At 39.4% G+C, this 18371-nt stretch overlaps 2 protein-coding genes across 5 annotated transcripts in view; one reads left to right on the forward strand and one right to left on the reverse strand.

The window, feature by feature from the left end:
- Positions 1 to 264: 264 nt before the first annotated feature.
- Positions 265 to 4524, reverse strand: LOC121526254 (tryptophan--tRNA ligase, cytoplasmic). 2 transcript variants are annotated; one of them, XM_041812751.1, is made up of 11 exons: positions 4470 to 4524; positions 4005 to 4124; positions 3105 to 3321; positions 2852 to 2960; positions 2558 to 2677; positions 2211 to 2393; positions 1785 to 1885; positions 1528 to 1640; positions 1256 to 1429; positions 1025 to 1165; positions 265 to 882 (listed from the first exon to the last, which is right to left on the reverse strand). In XM_041812751.1, exons 2-11 carry the CDS (start codon positions 4110 to 4112, stop codon positions 724 to 726), a joined length of 1425 nt encoding a protein of 474 aa, XP_041668685.1. In that variant the 5' UTR covers positions 4113 to 4124; positions 4470 to 4524; the 3' UTR covers positions 265 to 723. The 2 variants fall into 2 exon arrangements, with proteins under 2 accessions (XP_041668685.1, XP_041668686.1); XM_041812752.1 differs by having other exon boundaries at positions 4005 to 4120; positions 4470 to 4490.
- Positions 4525 to 4839: 315 nt separating this feature from the next.
- wdr25 (WD repeat domain 25) overlaps positions 4840 to 18371 on the forward strand; it is a 31580-nt gene continuing 18048 nt past the window's right edge. For all 3 annotated transcript variants that reach the window (XM_041812137.1, XM_041812139.1, XM_041812138.1), the window contains exons 1-3: positions 4840 to 4878; positions 7259 to 8007; positions 14195 to 14342. In XM_041812137.1, coding sequence (XP_041668071.1) covers positions 7270 to 8007; positions 14195 to 14342 — 886 coding nt within the window. In that variant the 5' untranslated portion in view covers positions 4840 to 4878; positions 7259 to 7269. The remainder of the gene's footprint in view (positions 4879 to 7258; positions 8008 to 14194; positions 14343 to 18371) is intronic.

Below are 18371 nucleotides of genomic sequence, written 5' to 3' on the forward strand. Positions count from 1 at the left end.
GTGAATTGAGTAAAGGGCTATCCCTGGGGGCTCTGGGTTAAACTTTTACTACTATTACTTATTTATTCAAGTAGGTTGTGTAATGTTTTCGTCATTATACTTTTTTTAATGCAGGGTTTATGTTCTTTGTGACACGTTTAGGATGGTGAAGGCTTTTGTGTTTCAACAATTATAAATAAAATAAATCCCTTTTGTTTGATTTTATAAATACATGTGCAGTAGATCCCTTAAAAGCTATGTATTAACATGTGCTCAAATTCATAATAAGATTGATATCCAGTTCTTTTATTCAGGTAAAATTAAGACTTTTTAATGAACATTCTCACAAACGTGGCTGTGGTGTTGTTGGTTATTAAGCATATCTGGCAACAATACACATTTGTACTCAGCTTTGTCATTCATCTTGATGTGATCTCAGGCTGACCAGCATGACGTTGCAGCAGTGCTGCAAACACAAACTGTTTATGGAGATAAACATGTACATTTGGTGCAACATGATGCTAAGAAGTAGACTGACAATTGGCATGACGTGTGGGCAATGCAATGCTTAGTTCAACACAGACAAGTTTATCACCATTCTATACATTAAATTTGTCTCCAGTCCTGATGCAAAATGTCCCTTTTCCTGATGCAAATGACAGATTTTTGAATTTGATCATTTATTTCTTCTTGTACTGAGATTAGTGACTTAATTAACCTTGACATGTTAGCAGCTCAGTTAAGCTACAAGTTAAAATTTAAAGGCCTGGGTGTCATAAATTGCTGGACCATTTCATCGGTGACTTGTTTGCGTCGCTCTTGGTGCTGCGCAATCATTGGCTGCAGAGTTTCGATCAAAATCTTCTTCAGTTCACCAGTTAGGAGAGCTCCACTTGCATAGTCCTGCAGAGGAGGAGATATAATGTGCAGAAATGGATGGAAGAGGGTTTAGTTTTTAGATGGGAGGATGAAAAAGCAAAAAGTCAAGAAAGTAAGAAAAACAATATGTGAGGCAATTATTTTTTTCTGTCCTCTCTGCCTTTACCTCTTTTATCTTTGCCAGCTGTTCATCATCATCTAGGAAGAAGGTCAAGTACATGAAAGAAACATCAACGTCTGGGTTTCCTCCATACTTCCTGTGTTCTTCCACGGTGTCTTTTCCTCCCGAAAATGCATGTTTGTTGATCTGCATGTGTTTACAAAGGTTAAATCAGTCAGTAAAAAACAGGCATGGTAATGTGATCACAAATTATTTATGTCCAACTAATAGAAGCACCTTATTTTTGATTTGTTTTGGTGTGTCAGTGAGGAAAATGGACGAGTTGGCATCACTGGCGCTCATCTTTGTCTGTGCTCCCTGCAGGGCTGGGAAGAAGGTGGAGTGTAGCAGTGCAGGTTTGGGATAGCCGATTCTTGGAGCAACATCTCGGGTCATTCTGAAGTAGGGGTCCTGAACGAGCAAGAGGATCAACACTATTATATATATCTGAAAATATAACCTAGGTACACATGAATCTTTGTTATGCATTACAGTAATGCTGTCATGACCTGGTCAATGGCACAGGGGATGAGACACTGTATATCTTTTCTGCTTCCAAAGACGTGTGGGAAAGAATTACTGAAGGAAGGGGCGGCCTGGATTGCAGGGAAGCTGATCTTTCCTGAAGGGAGGATCAACATGAATGTCAAAAGAACTGACTTTTTTCTGTTTTACAAAGTGTAATATTTCTTCTAATCTCAAATGCAATGCAAGTAGTAATCAATGACTATTCAGTAAAATGACTGGTGCTTTTCAGGTGTCTTACCAATGCAGTCACTGTCTGTAAAGCCAAAAATGCCTTTGACCTGGTTGAATGTCACATGCTTCTGAACTTTCACAACATTCCTGTAGAATTCAGGACAGGCACTGCAAAACAAAGTGAGATTACAACATTAAAAACCTAAAAGAATTCAGACTTAAATTCAAAATTCCTAAATGTTTCTAAATCTCAAACGTGCTTTATTGGCATGAACAAATGCATCATGTTGTTGCCAAAGCAGCACAGAAAAACAATTAACCTGTTACAGTAACTAGCAATTTTAAAATACCAACTATATTACAAGTTTTTTTTTATTTATAATTTACAATTGATTTACTTTTCTTATTATATATACTACTATTTCACAACTATATATAATTTTGTTTCTATTTTCCCCGATAATATTTAAGGATTTATATTGCTCTATTTTACCCCATATAGTCAAGGTCAGAGAAGATAAACGTCTTGTTGACATCAAAGCCACATGCGATGATGTCTTTGGTGTTTTCTACAGCAAAGCGATGGCACTCTTCCAGTGTGAGATCCTTCCACAGATACTTCTCATCATCAGTCAGCTGGATCACCAGAGGGATGTCAAAAACATCCTGTAACCATCTGCAACATAGAGGTAAGTTTCAATTCTATCCTTTGTGTCAGTATTTTATTAATTTCAGCTGTACAAAGAAAGAGCTAGAACATTATTTGAAATAGTGCTTTCAGACAAAACATTTAAATCTGGTAATTGCTTATTTTTGCTAATACATTAAAGGAAGACTCACTTGGTGAAGATGAAAGGGATGAGGTGGCCGACATGCATGGCCTCTGAGGACGGACCTCTTCCAGTGTAGAGGTAAAACGACTTCTGCTTCTCATATGCATCCAGTACCTGATGCATGTCTCTGCCAGACACAGGAGAAGGAGCAATTTAAGGTACATCCTCACCAGCCTCAAAGGTTGATAATTTCATGCTGATATACGTACATTATTTAGCTTAAGGATAAATAAATGAAAGAGACATACAGGTAGAAGGAATGAAAAAAATACAAAGAGATCACTTTGATGAAAATCCTCACCTGTGTGAGAAGAAGATTCCTCTTCTTAGAAAGTGGTGTGGCCTCTGACCAGAGACTTTTTCTATTCTATCCACCAGCTCCTGGTCGATTTTACTGCTTCCGAACCTCACTAAGATAAAAGATAGTTTCGATTTTTCAGTAATAAAAATATATTTTAAATACCACATATTAATAAGTAATAAGCTAGAGGAAGTACGTTTCCCACTTTGGCTATTTAATTGAAAGCCACACTTGAAGCCAGTTTATTTCTTGCCTATGAGTTTGTCGTAATCCACTCCCTTGGCGTTGGTGGTGGAAACGTTCCATGGGTCGACTGTGTCTTCATCGTCAGCGCCGTCTTCTGCAGGCCCGTTGTCAGGGGCCACAGAGTTTTCTGAGGGTGGACAGCCTGCTTTGTAATCCTGACCCGTCATCTGTTTGTAGTCTACTTTCAGCTTTAGCAGCAACTTGACAGCAGCCTCAACTTCAGCCTGGAGAACCAAAACAATTCTGTCAGACACATGCTGAAACTTCCAACACCAACAAAATTAGCTGGGACTGTGGATGCTTTACATGGTATAAATTTTCAATAGTAAATGTACCTACATTGGAAAACCATTAACTCAGATAGTTTTGATTTCAGCTGGTATATGAGATGCAGGTGAATGTTTTGTTTTTACCAGGAAGGCATTAGGTTTTCCTGAGCTAAGAAAATACAAGGAGAATGCCAACTGTTTATAAGAAACTCATGTTGGACAAACACTAAAGAAACTGTATTTTTTGATGGACAGTGACATGTTTTAATCAGTGTTCAGTTTGATTTTGAGTTTATTTGTTAACTGACAAGAGCAAATCATCGCTACATAGATAAAACACAGTCTCAATGATACCCTTCCTACTGAGCAGTGAGGGATAGATTTTTCTGTAGAGAGTTGATGGGAAATTTGAATATACGTTTTGATACCACGGCACCCCTGGAGAGGCCAGAAGACACCCTGGTAGAGAGAGGATGTACTAAGGTACTAGCAAAAATTTAAATACCTGTATACCAAAACTACAAATAAAGAGTAGGAAGAACTGGCTGTGAGACTGCAGGGTATTTTGGGGAGGTCTATGTATCCAAAACATTAAACAACTATAGCATCTACTGCCTTTTAAGTGTTCAACTTCTTACCTTCTCAGCTTTAGCTGTTTTCAAGGCTCTGACTGTGTCTCCTTGTGCTGTCAGTTTCTCATAAAGCTCCACTGGACTCTTGGCTCCTTCTCCCTGACAGTCTGTCATTGTCTTCACTGGCTATGAAGTAACAAGAAACACGTTTAAATATCGTTACTGAACAAATATCTAACACTAATAAAGGTAACGTGTTATGAATATCATCAAGTATGTAGATGTATGAGGCTTTGTCTACTTTAAAATGACTGTATCATCTCTGAACTCAGTTCTACAGAATCCCATATGTGAGCAATTCACAGCTACCGTTAACTTATCAGAGCTTCTGAGCTAGCTAAACCTCTGATATTTTATATTTAACCCTCACTTCTGACTTTAATCAAAAAGAAGAAACAGTGTTATGAGTTAAATTCAGTTAAAGAGATGCTGATGTAAATAATGAGTAAATACAGGCTGAAGCTAGCATACCGTGTAGGTTTCCTCACAGCTGACAGCTCCCTCATTCAACTTGCATCAGCTTGTGTGATTTTGTGTTTGGGTCATTTCCTTCCCTAGCAAACAGACTCTCTCAACAGTTCCGCTATGGAGAAACCCAAGCAAAACGCCATCCTAGGGAGCCTTTCAGATTCTAAATATTATCTTTACAACATTATGACAATTTCGCAAGGAACATAAATCAAATTTATCATAAACTTAAATATTTAAAACGATAGATATTGGAAGAGAGGGACCGCCGTTTCAGTTCCTACTGTGTACCTTCAAAATAAAAGCTTTTGCACTTCGAAAGGGTACGGCTAGAAATGGTAAAAGGAAACATTTGTTTTATTCTGAAGGCTTCCACTAGCTCCGGTGATGTGCGGGATTTTGGACCTGAAGTGTAAGTGTTTACTCGCTCAGTAGTTGGATAATCAAAGTTTAACCAAATTTCAGGTAAAATGGTGAATTGTGGAGTCCCTAGCTGGTCTTTGCTTTCTTCCTGGGATGTGTTAGTTTCGAGGCTGAGCGTAAACTATCGACGTTAGCTTATTTTGCTGTAAAGTAAGCTAACAAATAATGACAGCGTTATTCTTTTCAGTTAAACGCTGAATTAGACACATTTATAGGAATATTGTTACGTGTGATAACTATAGGCCTATAGCCTTAGCCTGCATCCTGTCCAAAGTTCTGTGGATATTGTTTGAAATATGAAATTGTTGGAGAGGTTATAACTTTACTATTTTGATAATCATATTGGTTATAAGCATGGGACGTGCGAATATGGCATGATTATATATCACAACAAAATAACATTCACACTTTCCAGCATGACTTGCCCGTGATACCTCCTCCAATATAACAACTTAATTTGTATAACATCTGTAAAAGCAAGATTTTGATAAGGGCTTTGACATGTGCAGAAGCAAACAGAAAAACAAAACATAAGCTCATAACAATAAATTGATTATCTTGCCTCTCAGCTGAGGTACAGTTAATGCTAATCTGCATTTGAGGACCTGACTGCAATGTCACACAACTTTGAAGAGGACTGTGGATACATGTTGTGTCTGATATACCACCTTACCCAGAATTAAAGAACTGAAAAGACATAATTGAGTGCTGACCTGTCGGTTTTCTTGTGGGTCTTTTTTGGTCCATGCACTGTAAGAAATTGGATTATTAGAGTGTGTTCCTTTTTTCTTTGTTTGTGGGCAAAAAAGGAGCTATGCATTTGTGGGGTGAGTAGCAGTATGTTGGTTGCACCCTTGAAAATGTGCTAAATCTTCTCTGCCAGTGCTAAAAAGCTTGTTTTTCTGTTGCTACTGACTCTTGTTTTGAGCTTCTGGTATCCTCAGAAGCTGCCTGATTGTCATCATTGGAGGTCATCTCAGTGAAGAGATAGGGAGATGAAATTCTACAACCATGGGACTCGGCAGTCCCATATCTCCACAGTCTGGGACTGGACTCTATGCTCCAAGATTATGTAGCTGGCCCCCACATAACAGGGTTTGTCAGAGACTACCTGCCAGCAGTCCTGACCTCAACCCCATTGAACACTTGAGGGATCAGCTTGGGTGTGCTGTTGGTGCCAGAGTGACCAACACAGCCACACTGGCTGACTGGTGACAAATGCTGGTTGAAGGATGGGATGCCATCCCACAGCAGTGTGTGACCAGGCTGATGACCAGCATGAGGAGGAGGTGCCAGGCTGTTGTGGCTGTGTATGGTTCTTCCGAACACTACTAATGCTCCTGTTGGTTAAATAAATACATTATTTGAGTGCCAGTATGTCTTGTTTCTTCAGAATTCATTCACCCAGTCCGTCAAACAACACCAGACAAAAGTCAATGGCAGAATGAGCTGTTTTGCAGAGAAGACTTGACAAATTTTTCATGGGTGCAACCTACATACTTAGCTCTGCTGCTCATCCCACAAATGCATGTTCCTTACAAATGTCTCTCCAATTAAAAGGGAAATAAACAAGATTTCCAACGGTGTGAAATTTATTGCAAAGAACCATTATTACAACAAAGAAATAATCCACCAAACACTAATTTCCTTACTTTCTGTGCTAGGTTTATAAGAAATCAACCTGCAAAGACTACCAGTAGCCTGTAATGATCTGCTAAGGTTAATTACTGAAGAGACCAAGATAGTGTAGTGTGTGTGAATTGTTTGTAACTGCACAAGTTTATACTCTACTTGCTGTACCATGTATTATAAAGTTTTTTTTATATACTGGCATATTTAAATTACAGCGTGTATTGTACCTTTATACAACATTACCTTTTATATGTTGCCTTTTTATCTGGAGCTCAAGTCTGCAATAAAGTTTGAATTTAATTGGATTAAGTTAATTACTTAAGTGACTTTACTCTGTGAGAAGTCACAATGTGGACATTACTGTTAACTATAATTATTTTCAGTGTAAAGTGTTGGCAGTTAAATGGAGTTTCAGTGGTAGCTCACCTCCATAATTGACACAAAGCTTGCATTTCCTCCAAAAAATGATCTTCCTGTCAGCTCTCATTGAAAATAATGAGCCTATAGTAAAGATAGACAGATAGACAGATTTCTACCACAGTCATCTCCACTGTTTCATGAGGTGGTATTTACATTTTTTAAGCATTACTTGCAGCAAATCCCTCCAGATTTATGAACCTGTGATGGAGCTGTGGTACATTAGGTGCACAACTGTGTGCCACCACTAGATGTCCCCATTGTACCTGTCATTGAAAAAGCATGCCAGCATCTCACCTTCTGCCTTTATTTTCAAACAGAGCTCCATCATATGAAGATGTCTTCACTAGTGGCCTATGATGACTCAGAATCTGGGGAGGATTCTCCTGATCAGACAGAGGAGGGAGCATCTGATTCTGCCCAGGCTGGACCATTTAAACTAAAAGAAGAAGTTAGTGTGTGTTGTCCCTCTGGAGTAACACCCAGTTCTCACAGCTTCACACCTGAGTCTGACACTTCAGTTCTGGTACATCATGGAAATACCTCCAAAAGAAATAGCTGGTCTCTACGGCCGCAGAACTATTTTGAGTTGGACAGAAAATACTGCAGTGACAAGACAGCTCGAGAAAACCCTTCTAAAGATACTGCAGCTCATCTGAGTGTCCCTGTGAATCAGGGGAAGATCTCAGCGTTGCAGGATGTTCCTCTCATGCCACAAAGCTTTGGCGGTGATGGTTTAAAACCATCAAAAAGACATCAAACACTCCCCTCTGGTGTTAGACCGTACATCCCCAAGAGACAGAGACTTGCCACTTCAGTAGAGACAGTGAACCCAGAGTCCCCAGCAGATCAAGTCCAAGGGAATCAGACCAGGGAAAGCCAAATTCTCTCTGAAGTGTCGGCTAGAGTAAAGCCGTATCTCTCTCACAAGCCTGGAGCAGCAGGGATACCGAGGAGGCTTCTGATGAGCCTGGGAGGCCACCAGGGCCCAGTCAACACAGTTCAGTGGTGTCCTGCGCCTCATATCAGTCATCTGCTGCTGTCTGCCTCCATGGACAAGACTTTTAAGGTATTAATAGCTTTAGTAAAACTACTTTAAAATTTAATGCACATTGGAAGGGAGGGTTTAATAGTTTCTTTGGTGCAGTACTTCAGAATTCTTTTAAAAACTTCATTATTCTAAACCAACTGATGCAGTCTACTTTATGCCACAGTTCTGATGTTTTTCCTTTATTGAAGATTTTGTCTTCTTTCTGTAGCTGACTGTTCCATAGACGCAATAGTCTGGAACGGGGAAATCCATTTATCAGTATAGTTTCCAGCCAGATGCTTCAGGGAGGTCTGAGGGGATAATCGCTTACCTGACATTCAGTGTAATTGGCACGGCGTTACAGGCGGTGAGATAATATCTGTCCTGCTGCCTCACCTTATAAATGTACCACAAACCACTTTCCTGAGAATCATATCTGTCACTGTCAGTTGAATGTATGTCAGGACCCTTGGGATGTGGTATCTTTCTCCCTCTCTCTAGCTCAGTTTCTCTCTGTCTTTCAGAAATCCCCCTGCCCCCGCTGCTTTTCTATATTTCTCTCCAAGAAAACAATCCCTCATTTTTAGGCAGTAAAGGTTAAGTCATGCAGGTGCCTGCCAGTGACTAAATATTTAAATCCCGGTGCGAAACACCAAGTACCCAAACATATATCCTAAGAGGACTGAATAATTGATCATTTAAATATGCATGAGATCATCTGCATAAGCATACAATGCAGCCTCCTCCTTTGGCACCTGGAGCAGAGGTTTGGAGCAGATGGTAGAAGGCAGTAGAGGAGAAGACTTGTTTGTGTTGTTTCTTTTCTCTCCACCTAAGACTTTGTGGCAAATAGAGAGACAAGTAAAAGAAATACCCATAAATATACACATCTTTTGAGCCTTGTTACGGCACTTTTTTCTCAATGGGCCATTTTTTCCCCACCTAAAAGTTGATACAGTCATGGATGAAAGTATTGGCACCCCTGGAATTTTTCCAGAAAATACACCACTTCTCCCAAAAATTGTTGCAATTACAAATGTTTTTGGTATACAAATGTTTATTTCATTTATGTGCATTGGAACACCGGACAAATTTGTTGGCACCCTCAACTTAATATTTGGTTGCACACCCTTGGGACAAAATAACTGAAACCAATCACTTCCTATAACCATCAACAAGCTTCTTACACCTCTCAACTGGAATTTTGGACCACTCTTCTTTTGTAAACTGCTCCAGGTCTCTCCGATCTGAAGGGTGCTTCTTGCAACAGCAATTTTGAGATCTCTCCATAGGTGTTCAACAGGATTTAGATCCGGACTCATTGCTGGCCACTTCAGCGCTTTGTCTCCAACCATTTCTTGGTGCTTTTTGAGGTATGTTTTGGGTCATTGTCCTGCCGGAACACCCATGACCTCTGATGCAGACCGAGCTTTCTGACACTAGATCCTACATTGTGGCCCAAATTTTTTTGATAGTCGCCAGATTTCATGATTCCTTGCACACAGTGCGAGGAATTTGTAAATTTGTGTGGAAGTTGACTGAGGATGTTTATTCACCATTCCAACTATCCTGTATTGCATTCTTTTGTCTATTTTTCTCTTCCATCCATAGAGATGTGCTACTCTAACTTTACACAGCACTTTAAATGCAATTAGACCAAGTGGAGTAAAACAGACAAATTTACACTGCGTTCCAAATTATCATGCAAATGATATTTTTTTTCAGATTTTTCTAAATAGTTGATGCAAATGACAGTCAGTATAATTTTCAAGTCATCAACCATTAGAGCTAATTCAAATTTTATTGAACAAACCTCCCAATGAGAACTTTTTTTTAAATAAAAAACTCAATGTACTGTTCCACATTATTATGCACAACAGCATTTCAGAACATTTTATAGGTCGTAAAGAACTTAAAATGGTCATTTGTTGAATTTGCAGCATTAGGAGGTCATACTTGCTGAAATCAAAAGCTATTTCAATCAAAAACATCTTAACAGGCCAAGCTACATGTTAACATAGGACCCCTTCTTTGATATCACCCTCACAATTCTTCATTCATCCATTGAACTTGTGAGTTTTTGGTGAGTTTCTGCTTGAATTTCTGTGAGAGATGTCAGAATAGCCTGCCACCTTCTTGTCAGAATTTGTCAGTCAACTAAAGATAAATGCAGCAATGTTACCCGTCACGTGTAAATAATAAAGCCTAACCTTGGATTGAACTGTGCATAAATGTTTGTATAAAAACACAAAGGGTGGAAACCATCAGTTATTTGTAGAAACTGACTTTCAGAACATGTGCCTTATTTTTTATATTTTTGCTTTGGATGTTTATGTTACTGTTATGTTAGACATAGGCTGTGTCTCTTTGTGTTAAGCATAGATTCTAACCTATACTTTATCTTCTTGTCTCAGTAGAGGTATAATTATATTCTACAGGGCTTCCTAGTTCAGAGAAATCCCCTCTATTTACTGGGGCTTGTTTATATTCTTGTTGGATGATGGCTGTCATTGAATATTGATGCTGTCTGACATATTCTACACCCATATCAATTAATTCTTCAGTGCTCATACACTTTAACTGCAGCTCTTCTCCGTGTTAAAGACAGACAGGCGACACACTCTGTCAAGTCTAAAACACTTTCCTCTCGTGTTTCCTCACTGACACCCTTCAGGCTCTCCGCCTCCTCTCCCTCCATCCTGTCTGCTGGTTCCTCTGAGGCTCTCGTCCTTACACTATTATTATTCGGGCCTGTTTGCAGCTGTTGTCGCCATGGCTACGGCAGGTGTAAGGCAGCAGTTTTAAGTTGATAACACGAATACCAATTTAGTTTTAATTACCGAGAGTCATTTAGGAAGAAGATTACCCCAATGAGTCATCGGCGAGGATCCGCTCTGCGTGTCTGTTAAGTGGCCGGTGAAATTAAAGGGGATGCAAATAAACAAGCGCTCATTTCCACCCAAGCTCAGGTCTCGCATTGTACCGGATTATTGCAATTGTGTGAGTTGAATGGAGTTGTTATGGAGGAATATCATTAACGCTGGTATTCATTGGAGACAAGGCTTAAAGGAAACATGCCACTTTGTTGGACTTGTTCTGCAGAAATCTGTGAAAATGTGAAGTTTTGTGTCTGTAGATGCACAGATGCTCGCTCATGTTACCTTGAGATGGCAGTGTTTCCTAAACCTAACAGAGAAGTGGCTGTGGTGTAATAAACAGCTATATTCTTAATAGATGGTTCACCCTAGTATTACGTTTTTAGCAATTAAAGTGTCACTCTGTCTCTTTTTTTCTCCACTTTCTTCCCAGGCCTGAAGGCATCTCTGAAATTCTGTTTGTTAAACCAACGCCAGTGTATTGATATGTCACTCTCTCCCTCGTCCATCCCTCTCTCCTCTGTCTGCCTCCTCCTGTGGGAGGCATGCTACAGAACTTCCCCATGTGTTTGAAATGCAGTATGTAGGAGTCATCTTTAATAATGAAACACAGACAGAGGGATCTGCAGGGCCCCACAGAACTTCAAAGTTCCTCTGTGGCCGAGGCATTGCTGGAGATGCAAAAAAAGTCTTCATCATTAGTGTAATGTGCCAGACCACCCACCAGATTTCAGGCAGAGCTTCTGGGAGAATTTGACTTTTACCATTCCTTATCAAAAAATTAAACTGTCTCTCAGTTTTTTAACAAAAACAAATAAAAAGCTTGTCGCAATAATAAGCAGCCTGTTAATCTGTTGCAAACCCAACAGATTAACAGTTCTTTATATTTCCCCGTCTCCTTTCTGCAGGGATGGAGAAGGTACATGACTACTGTACTCAAGTAAAAGTACAGTTTCTCAGGTTAAATTTACTTAAGTAAAAGTGCTGGTCTATAAATCTACTCTAATAAAAGTCAAATGTATTTATGTTAAAGTTTACTCTAAGTACTGTGTAGATACTAGGACTGAACGATTTGGGAAAATAGTCTAATTGCATGTTTTTTTCCAATATTGCATTTGTGATTTGACATGCAGTTATGTTTTTAAGTTCCTCCTCTTTCAGCATACACAAGCAATAAATCATTCCATCTTAACCAATACAATATAAGATAGATTCAACTGTAGGCGAGACCTGTATGTTAGAATGGTATATCATGATGCATGAATCAGTAGGAATTGCATGTCTTTATTAATCTACTTCAATCACGGTCAGAAACTGACTTCTGTTTAACTAACAGCCTTCTAACCAATCATGATCACTACTAGGACTGGACAATTAAAAAGAAATTGCTGACTGTGATTATTTTGACTCATACTGCAGATGCAGTGTGAATTGCTGTGTTGAAGTCAAGAAGCTTATTATTTTATTCTCATTTTTGAATAAAGAAGTAGGATTTCTTTGCAAACTTTTTGAGACTGGAAACAAAAGCAAGATACTTGTGCTCTAAAGAAAGGATAAGCACTCAGGGAAGAAGTCCCTTCATCCAAACAGTTTTCACACCGTTCAGGGTCGGGTGGGGAGGTGGAGCCTATCCCAGCTGTCTTTGGCTAAGAGACAGGGAGACTGGTTGCCGGTCAATCACAGGGCTGACTTCTAGAGATAAAACAACCGGGTATGCTCACTCTCACAGCCAGTTAAGAGTTACCAGTTACCCTAACGAGCCTGTCTTTGGTAGTGGGAGGAAGCTGGAGTACCCAGAGAGACCCTTAAGACAGACAGGGCTCTGTGCCGTTCCAGTTTCTGAACCTAAATTTGAACTGGCTGGCGTGTTCAAACCAGGAAGAAATTAGTCCTGAGCCTCAAAAGTTGGTTCTCAACTGGAACCAAAAATAGTTGTTTCTTTCTTTGGAACCGTGACATCATCAGGGGGCATATCTCATTCTAGGTTGTGAAGATGAGAAAGAAAAAAAGAAAAAGTGGTCTAGTGAGGAGACAAAATGTTTGGTTGTGATTTGGGCATCGACAGAATCCCAGGTGAAGCTGGAGAGTAGAACAAAGAAGAGTAGCTATATGCTGAACTTGCAGAAAAGATGAGAAAGGCTGGGTTCACCTGAACACCAGACCAAGTGATTAATAAACTCAAGAAACTGAAGAAGGAGTTCTGGGACGGCATGAAAGACTTGCACAAAATTGGAACTGAACGTGGTGATACATGTCCATCATGTACTCCCACTTTTGTTTTGCTTAAACTGGTGTGAACATGGGCTGGTTCGCCAGAAAGCACCAAGGTTCCGAGTCTCCAGAATGGAGCCAGAGCCAGGACCAGAACCATGTCTGTCTGAAAACACCCAGAGAGAACCCATGCATGCGAACCAGGAACCTTCTTGCTGTGAGACAATGTTTGCATGACATGTATAGCTTAAAATCTCTGCTGCAAAACTTCAACTCCTACCATTTGAATTTGAAGAACGTATTTTGATTTAATCTAAATGTCAATTAATTGCCCAGACTTAGCAGCTAAAGCATGAACTTTCCTTGTTGGCAATGACAACATGAGAATATGGATCTCCAACTAGGTTTTTAGGTAAAGCCACACCTTTAAATGAAGTAAAATACAACTGTTGCAGGTAGTGATAAGGAATTATTCTCTCTGTATGGGCTTTTGTGGAGTGAAAAGAGGTGGAAAAAGGTACAAGAGTATAGTACTCCAGTTAAAAGGGCAGTTACTCTGGGTAAAAGAGTAGAGAAGTAAAAGTGCTGATTTAAAAAAGACTTTGACTACTGTAAGTAAATGTCATACTTTGCTCCTCTGCCTTTCTAGCCTTTATTCACACCATAATATCACATTTTAAAGCATTAGATTTTTTTCATGGTAGTCTCAGCAGAACAGAACACTGCTGGGTGCTTTCCTCTCCTGCTTTGTTTATAATCACTGAAACCTTTGACAATATAAAACCATTAAACCTGTTAGAGCTAGGGGGATTGATTTATAGGCACACTTAAAGGTAATTAGGTTGATTAAATAATTATGAAGTGTGTTTTTGTGTTAAGATACACTAATAGACTTGATTTGTATACATATTACACCAAATTATCTAGCGGCAATTTACTAAGTAATCGGTTTGGTTTCGCTACAATTAAATTCACATGGCCTGGATTATATCTTTCTTAGCTGTTGAGAGGGTGCAGAGCTTCTAAAGTCCTCTTACAGAGGTGTTGGAGCGTGTGCACAGGCGTAAAATGACTTTTCTTGCTGCAGTCTAGTTGTGTTTGTGACTTTGGCTTTGATTGGATATGCTCATGTCTGGCAGGTGTGGGATGCTGCAGAGAGCGGGCGATGCCTAGGGGTTTACAGCTGCCATTTGGGAGCTGTGCGAGATGCCTGTTGGACCCCCTGCGGGCAACACCTCCTCACTGGCTCATTTGACAACATGGCTGTGATCACGGACGTGGAGACGGGTGAGCTGTTACACCTATACGGATGAACATGGTGTCACAGAAAAAAAAATACCAAGATAGTTGAATTTAAACTGCATTAAATTCACTTTACGAAACTCTGTTTAAGATATTAAACACATTTTTATAAACTTTTTATAGTTTTAGGTTATAGTTTTTGAGATTCCTAAAAGCCAAAAATCCCCTTGTGAACCAAAACAGTGTTCCAAAGCAGAACAAAGACATCACTTCAGGTTACAATATGATTTCCAGTTTTTCCAGTATTTTTTCTCTTGGTGGCTCTTTGGTAGCATATCTCAAAATAAATGTCAGTTCTTCCATATTATAGATTTCCTGAATTATTTACTTCCATTCAGAAGCTGAATCAGTTTTATCGGCCAAGTATGCTTATGCAGCAAGGAAATTAAGTCTGACTAGCTTTGATCTCAATGTATAGGTATTAAACATAAATAAAAAAAGAGTATAACTGAAAACGCATCAAAAATAAAGATTTAAATACGTACAAGCTCCTGTTGGCATTATTCAAGTTTATATAACTCAGTGTGCATTGATGGTATGGTTGCAAGATGTGCAAAAAGTGCAAGGATGCTGAGTAGACCTAGATCAGAGTTTAAAACATGCAAGCATGTTGGCAGATTTTTATGGGATTGATAAGATAATGAAAGATAGCTGATTAGTGCAAATGTGCATATGAGGTGGGGTATTCTACACAGAGAGCTTGCAGTATTTGAGAATGATAAATAAATGAAATTAAATTAGCCTAGAAATTAGTACAGTGTGTAGTGTGAAATTAGAGCAAATATGCATTAAAAGTGATGCTTTACCACAGTGATTTAAGTTACAGTTATTAGATTTATCAGTGCAAATATGCATAAGGAGTGAGGCTTTTGCTGCAGTGATTTAAGTCACAGTCAATAGATTTATTAGTGGAAATTAGCATAAGAAGTGATGCTTTACCACATTAATTTAAGTTACAGTTAATAGATTTATTAGTGCAAATATGCATATGAAGTAAGGCCTTTGCCACAGTGATTTAATTTACAGTAAATAGAATAATAAGTGCAAATATGCATAAGGAATGAGGCCTTTACCACAGTGGTTTAAGTTACAGTTAATGAATTTATTAGTGCAAATATGTATAAGGATTGAGACTTTTACCACAGTGATTTAAGTTACAGTTACAACAAATCCCACGAACTTCTACTTTTTGGCATTGTCTTCATTCTTATGTTAACTTATTTGTTTGTTGGCAGCAGTTTTGCATTTATCATTGTGTTATTTGGCTGCGTTTCTATTGGTTGGTTGACGTAAGTTGTAGCAGCAGAGCCAGGACTAAATTTATGGCCATGATTTGTCATCTTTGGGGTGGGAAAGCAGCAAAATCACACTGTTGATACCAGTCTTTAGGCACCAGCACTGTTAAAAAGTATTGATTTAGCACTGATATAAGAAAAAACTCATATGATACCCAATCCTAGTTCTACACCTATTCTATAAATAGCCAATGTGCCTCTATCTCCCTATAGTCGTGTCCCATTTCAGAAAAGAGCTTCGAAATCTACATTTCTAAAGTGAATACATTACAAATGGTTAACCATCCCATTTCAAATATTCTTACAAGAAATGCAGCCTTCATTTCCCTTATTTAACTGAAACAAGCTGCATTTCCTTCAAGCCTGTGGTATCATAAAATCCACTGAGGTCCAGACACTTTTGGAATTTGCATTTTATCTGTGTCAGCTCATAAAGTTGCTCCGTTTAAAAGTTCGCACCAATTTTAAAAGAAAAGCAATCCATTACTCTGTCATAATGTGCCAAGCAGTTTGCATAATACAAATAACAAAAACCTCACCACTTTGCAGTGACGTTTTCCTTCGCTGCATTGTTTTCCTGAAATCCTAAAAACCTGCAGTGTAAACAAACAGAGACATAGGTGGGAAGTAAATCCTCTAGATTAAGTTTCATGGGCGCTTTGTACACCTCCAGCAAAATTAACTTTGAGCCAAATCTGCCGGATCATTGTGTTTGCTGGCTCTTTCGTTTGACCACACAAAGCATTCTGAAGGTGACATTAAGAAAAGATCAATAGTTTGGTTTGCTTTGGGAAATGCCTTTTCTCTCTGGATTATTGCACATTCAGCAAGCACAGGAGAAAAGTTGAAGAAAAGTCATGATGACATTCTGAATCAGGATTGTTTAGGAAATCACTTCCTCCTTCTGAAATGATTATTAAACTGGTAAATACCTTTCTCTAAGGCTGAAATTCTGTCGGTAAGAATCTGCAGAAAAGCAGTGATTTTGGCTCTGATTTAGGATATTCAAAAGTCACTGAGAATAATCTAGTTAGCATTTTTGTCCATGCACCAGTGCTCATATGAGCAGAAAAATACCTCAACAGAGAAAGCCAACAAACAATAGACATAGTTTTGAAGCCCCTGTGGCAACAACATCTCCAGGGTCAACGCATTGCTGTGATGACTTGCTGCCGTTTGCACTTCCCCTCTCAGCGTGTCTGTCAATACTGCCAATAAAGCCTACGGATAATAGCTTGGCCAGCCCATTATACACACAGGCAGCTCCAGGAAGGGGATCAATAATGGATACATCACCACGGGAGCAGCCACCGTGACCTTACACCGGAAACGTCACAAACCACAACCATAAACAAACAAATGTTTACTTTGGGCTTGTTCTTCTGCAGCCTGCAGCAGCCGGCCTTGGGGCTGGAGGACTTCAAACTGCCAGCTTTGAAATCATGTAAAAACTCATCCAACATTATTACTGTTTATTTTCATAACTATTATTATTTGAGGATTCATTTAATGTCTTATCTGAGGATGAGGAATCTGCAGATGTGGGGGATGCACTGCTTTGGCTGCATGAGATGACAAAAATGTAATTTAGCTAAATGTTAATTTGGGAGTTGGGAATTCTTACCCAGTTATGCACAGTTGTTGTGGAATTTAACATCATAAGCCTCATTTGTATTTCTGTGGCCAATCTGCATCCTAGCCAGGGTCTACGCCTTCATAAGCACTTCCGTGCAGGGAGGTCTACTGGCAACCAGTCCAGGGTGTACCCCGCCCCTCTCCCGATGCCCTGAACGGGATAAGCCGTGTAGAAAATCAATGGATGGATGGATTATTTGCAGATACCTCAAGAGCCCCTTTTAAACGTTTGTAAAGTAGCAAAATTAAGAACATAATTGTGCTGCTATGCACTGTAAAGACTTGGCCCTGGAGAAAGTTTGTTGAACTAGAAGTTGCTATGAGAGTGGGCTCTCTGATTGGTCAGTCAGAAGACCAATCAGCAAGCCAACAAGGTGTCAGTTTGCATAGAAGAAAAGAGAAGAGACATTGAAAGATATGGAATGTGGGAACGATTGGCAGCGATACCATAAGGTTGTAAACGCAAGTAGTACGATGCTTCTCAGTGGACCAATCACAGGGCTCGTTTGGCATATGCTTACATTTTTAAAGGGGCTGCTTGCCAGGCGACTGTGTGGGTACAGGGCTACACTAACCTATCAATGCAGAACATTAATCAGACTGTACACCTTAGCATCCTGCACTGACACCAGTCAGTCATTTTCAAGAATCAACAGAAGGAGCTGAGCTTCATGATTTTATTCTTAATTTAGATACAGACTGTTACAGTATGCCTTAGAGGATTTATACCATAGACTAATAAAGAAAATTACCTTTTTGAAAAGCTTCCAACATTCATGCAGCATATATGTCCATATTAAGGCCCACTAAGAGTGATGGGAAACTGAGGGATTGCTGCATCAGATGGTGAATGTGATCTTTCTGATCTTGACAGTAATGCACAGCCTCTTAATCTGAACAAGTAAAGCAGCAAGATCCATTCTGTTCAGTCTCTCTAAAGAGGAATGTGCCGGCACTTTAAGGAAAAGCGAGAGCCTGTGGGACATCTGACCCTGTATTTCTCCTCGGGATAACCTAAGCAAATGCTGCACCAATTGGTATGTTTAAAGAGAAATGGAATAATAGAGGAGCCTATGCATTCAAA

This window comes from Cheilinus undulatus, linkage group 18, assembly GCF_018320785.1.
Source record: "Cheilinus undulatus linkage group 18, ASM1832078v1, whole genome shotgun sequence".
In the NCBI taxonomy this organism is placed as follows: Eukaryota; Metazoa; Chordata; class Actinopteri; order Labriformes; family Labridae; genus Cheilinus; species Cheilinus undulatus.

What these genes read in the sequence shown, in the direction of transcription:
- LOC121526254 (XM_041812751.1), bottom strand. Translation starts at nt 4,112, where the DNA reads ATGACAGACTGTCAGGGAGAAGGAGCCAAGAGTCCAGTGGAGCTTTAT. An exon ending in ATCCCTTTCATCTTCACCAA is followed by an intron (nt 2,394 to 2,557) that starts GTGAGTCTTCCT and finishes TCTATGTTGCAG; the next exon opens with ATGGTTACAGGATGTTTTTG. An exon ending in TCTGACCTTGACTATATGGG is followed by an intron (nt 1,886 to 2,210) that starts GTAAAATAGAGC and finishes TTTGTTTTGCAG; the next exon opens with TGCCTGTCCTGAATTCTACA.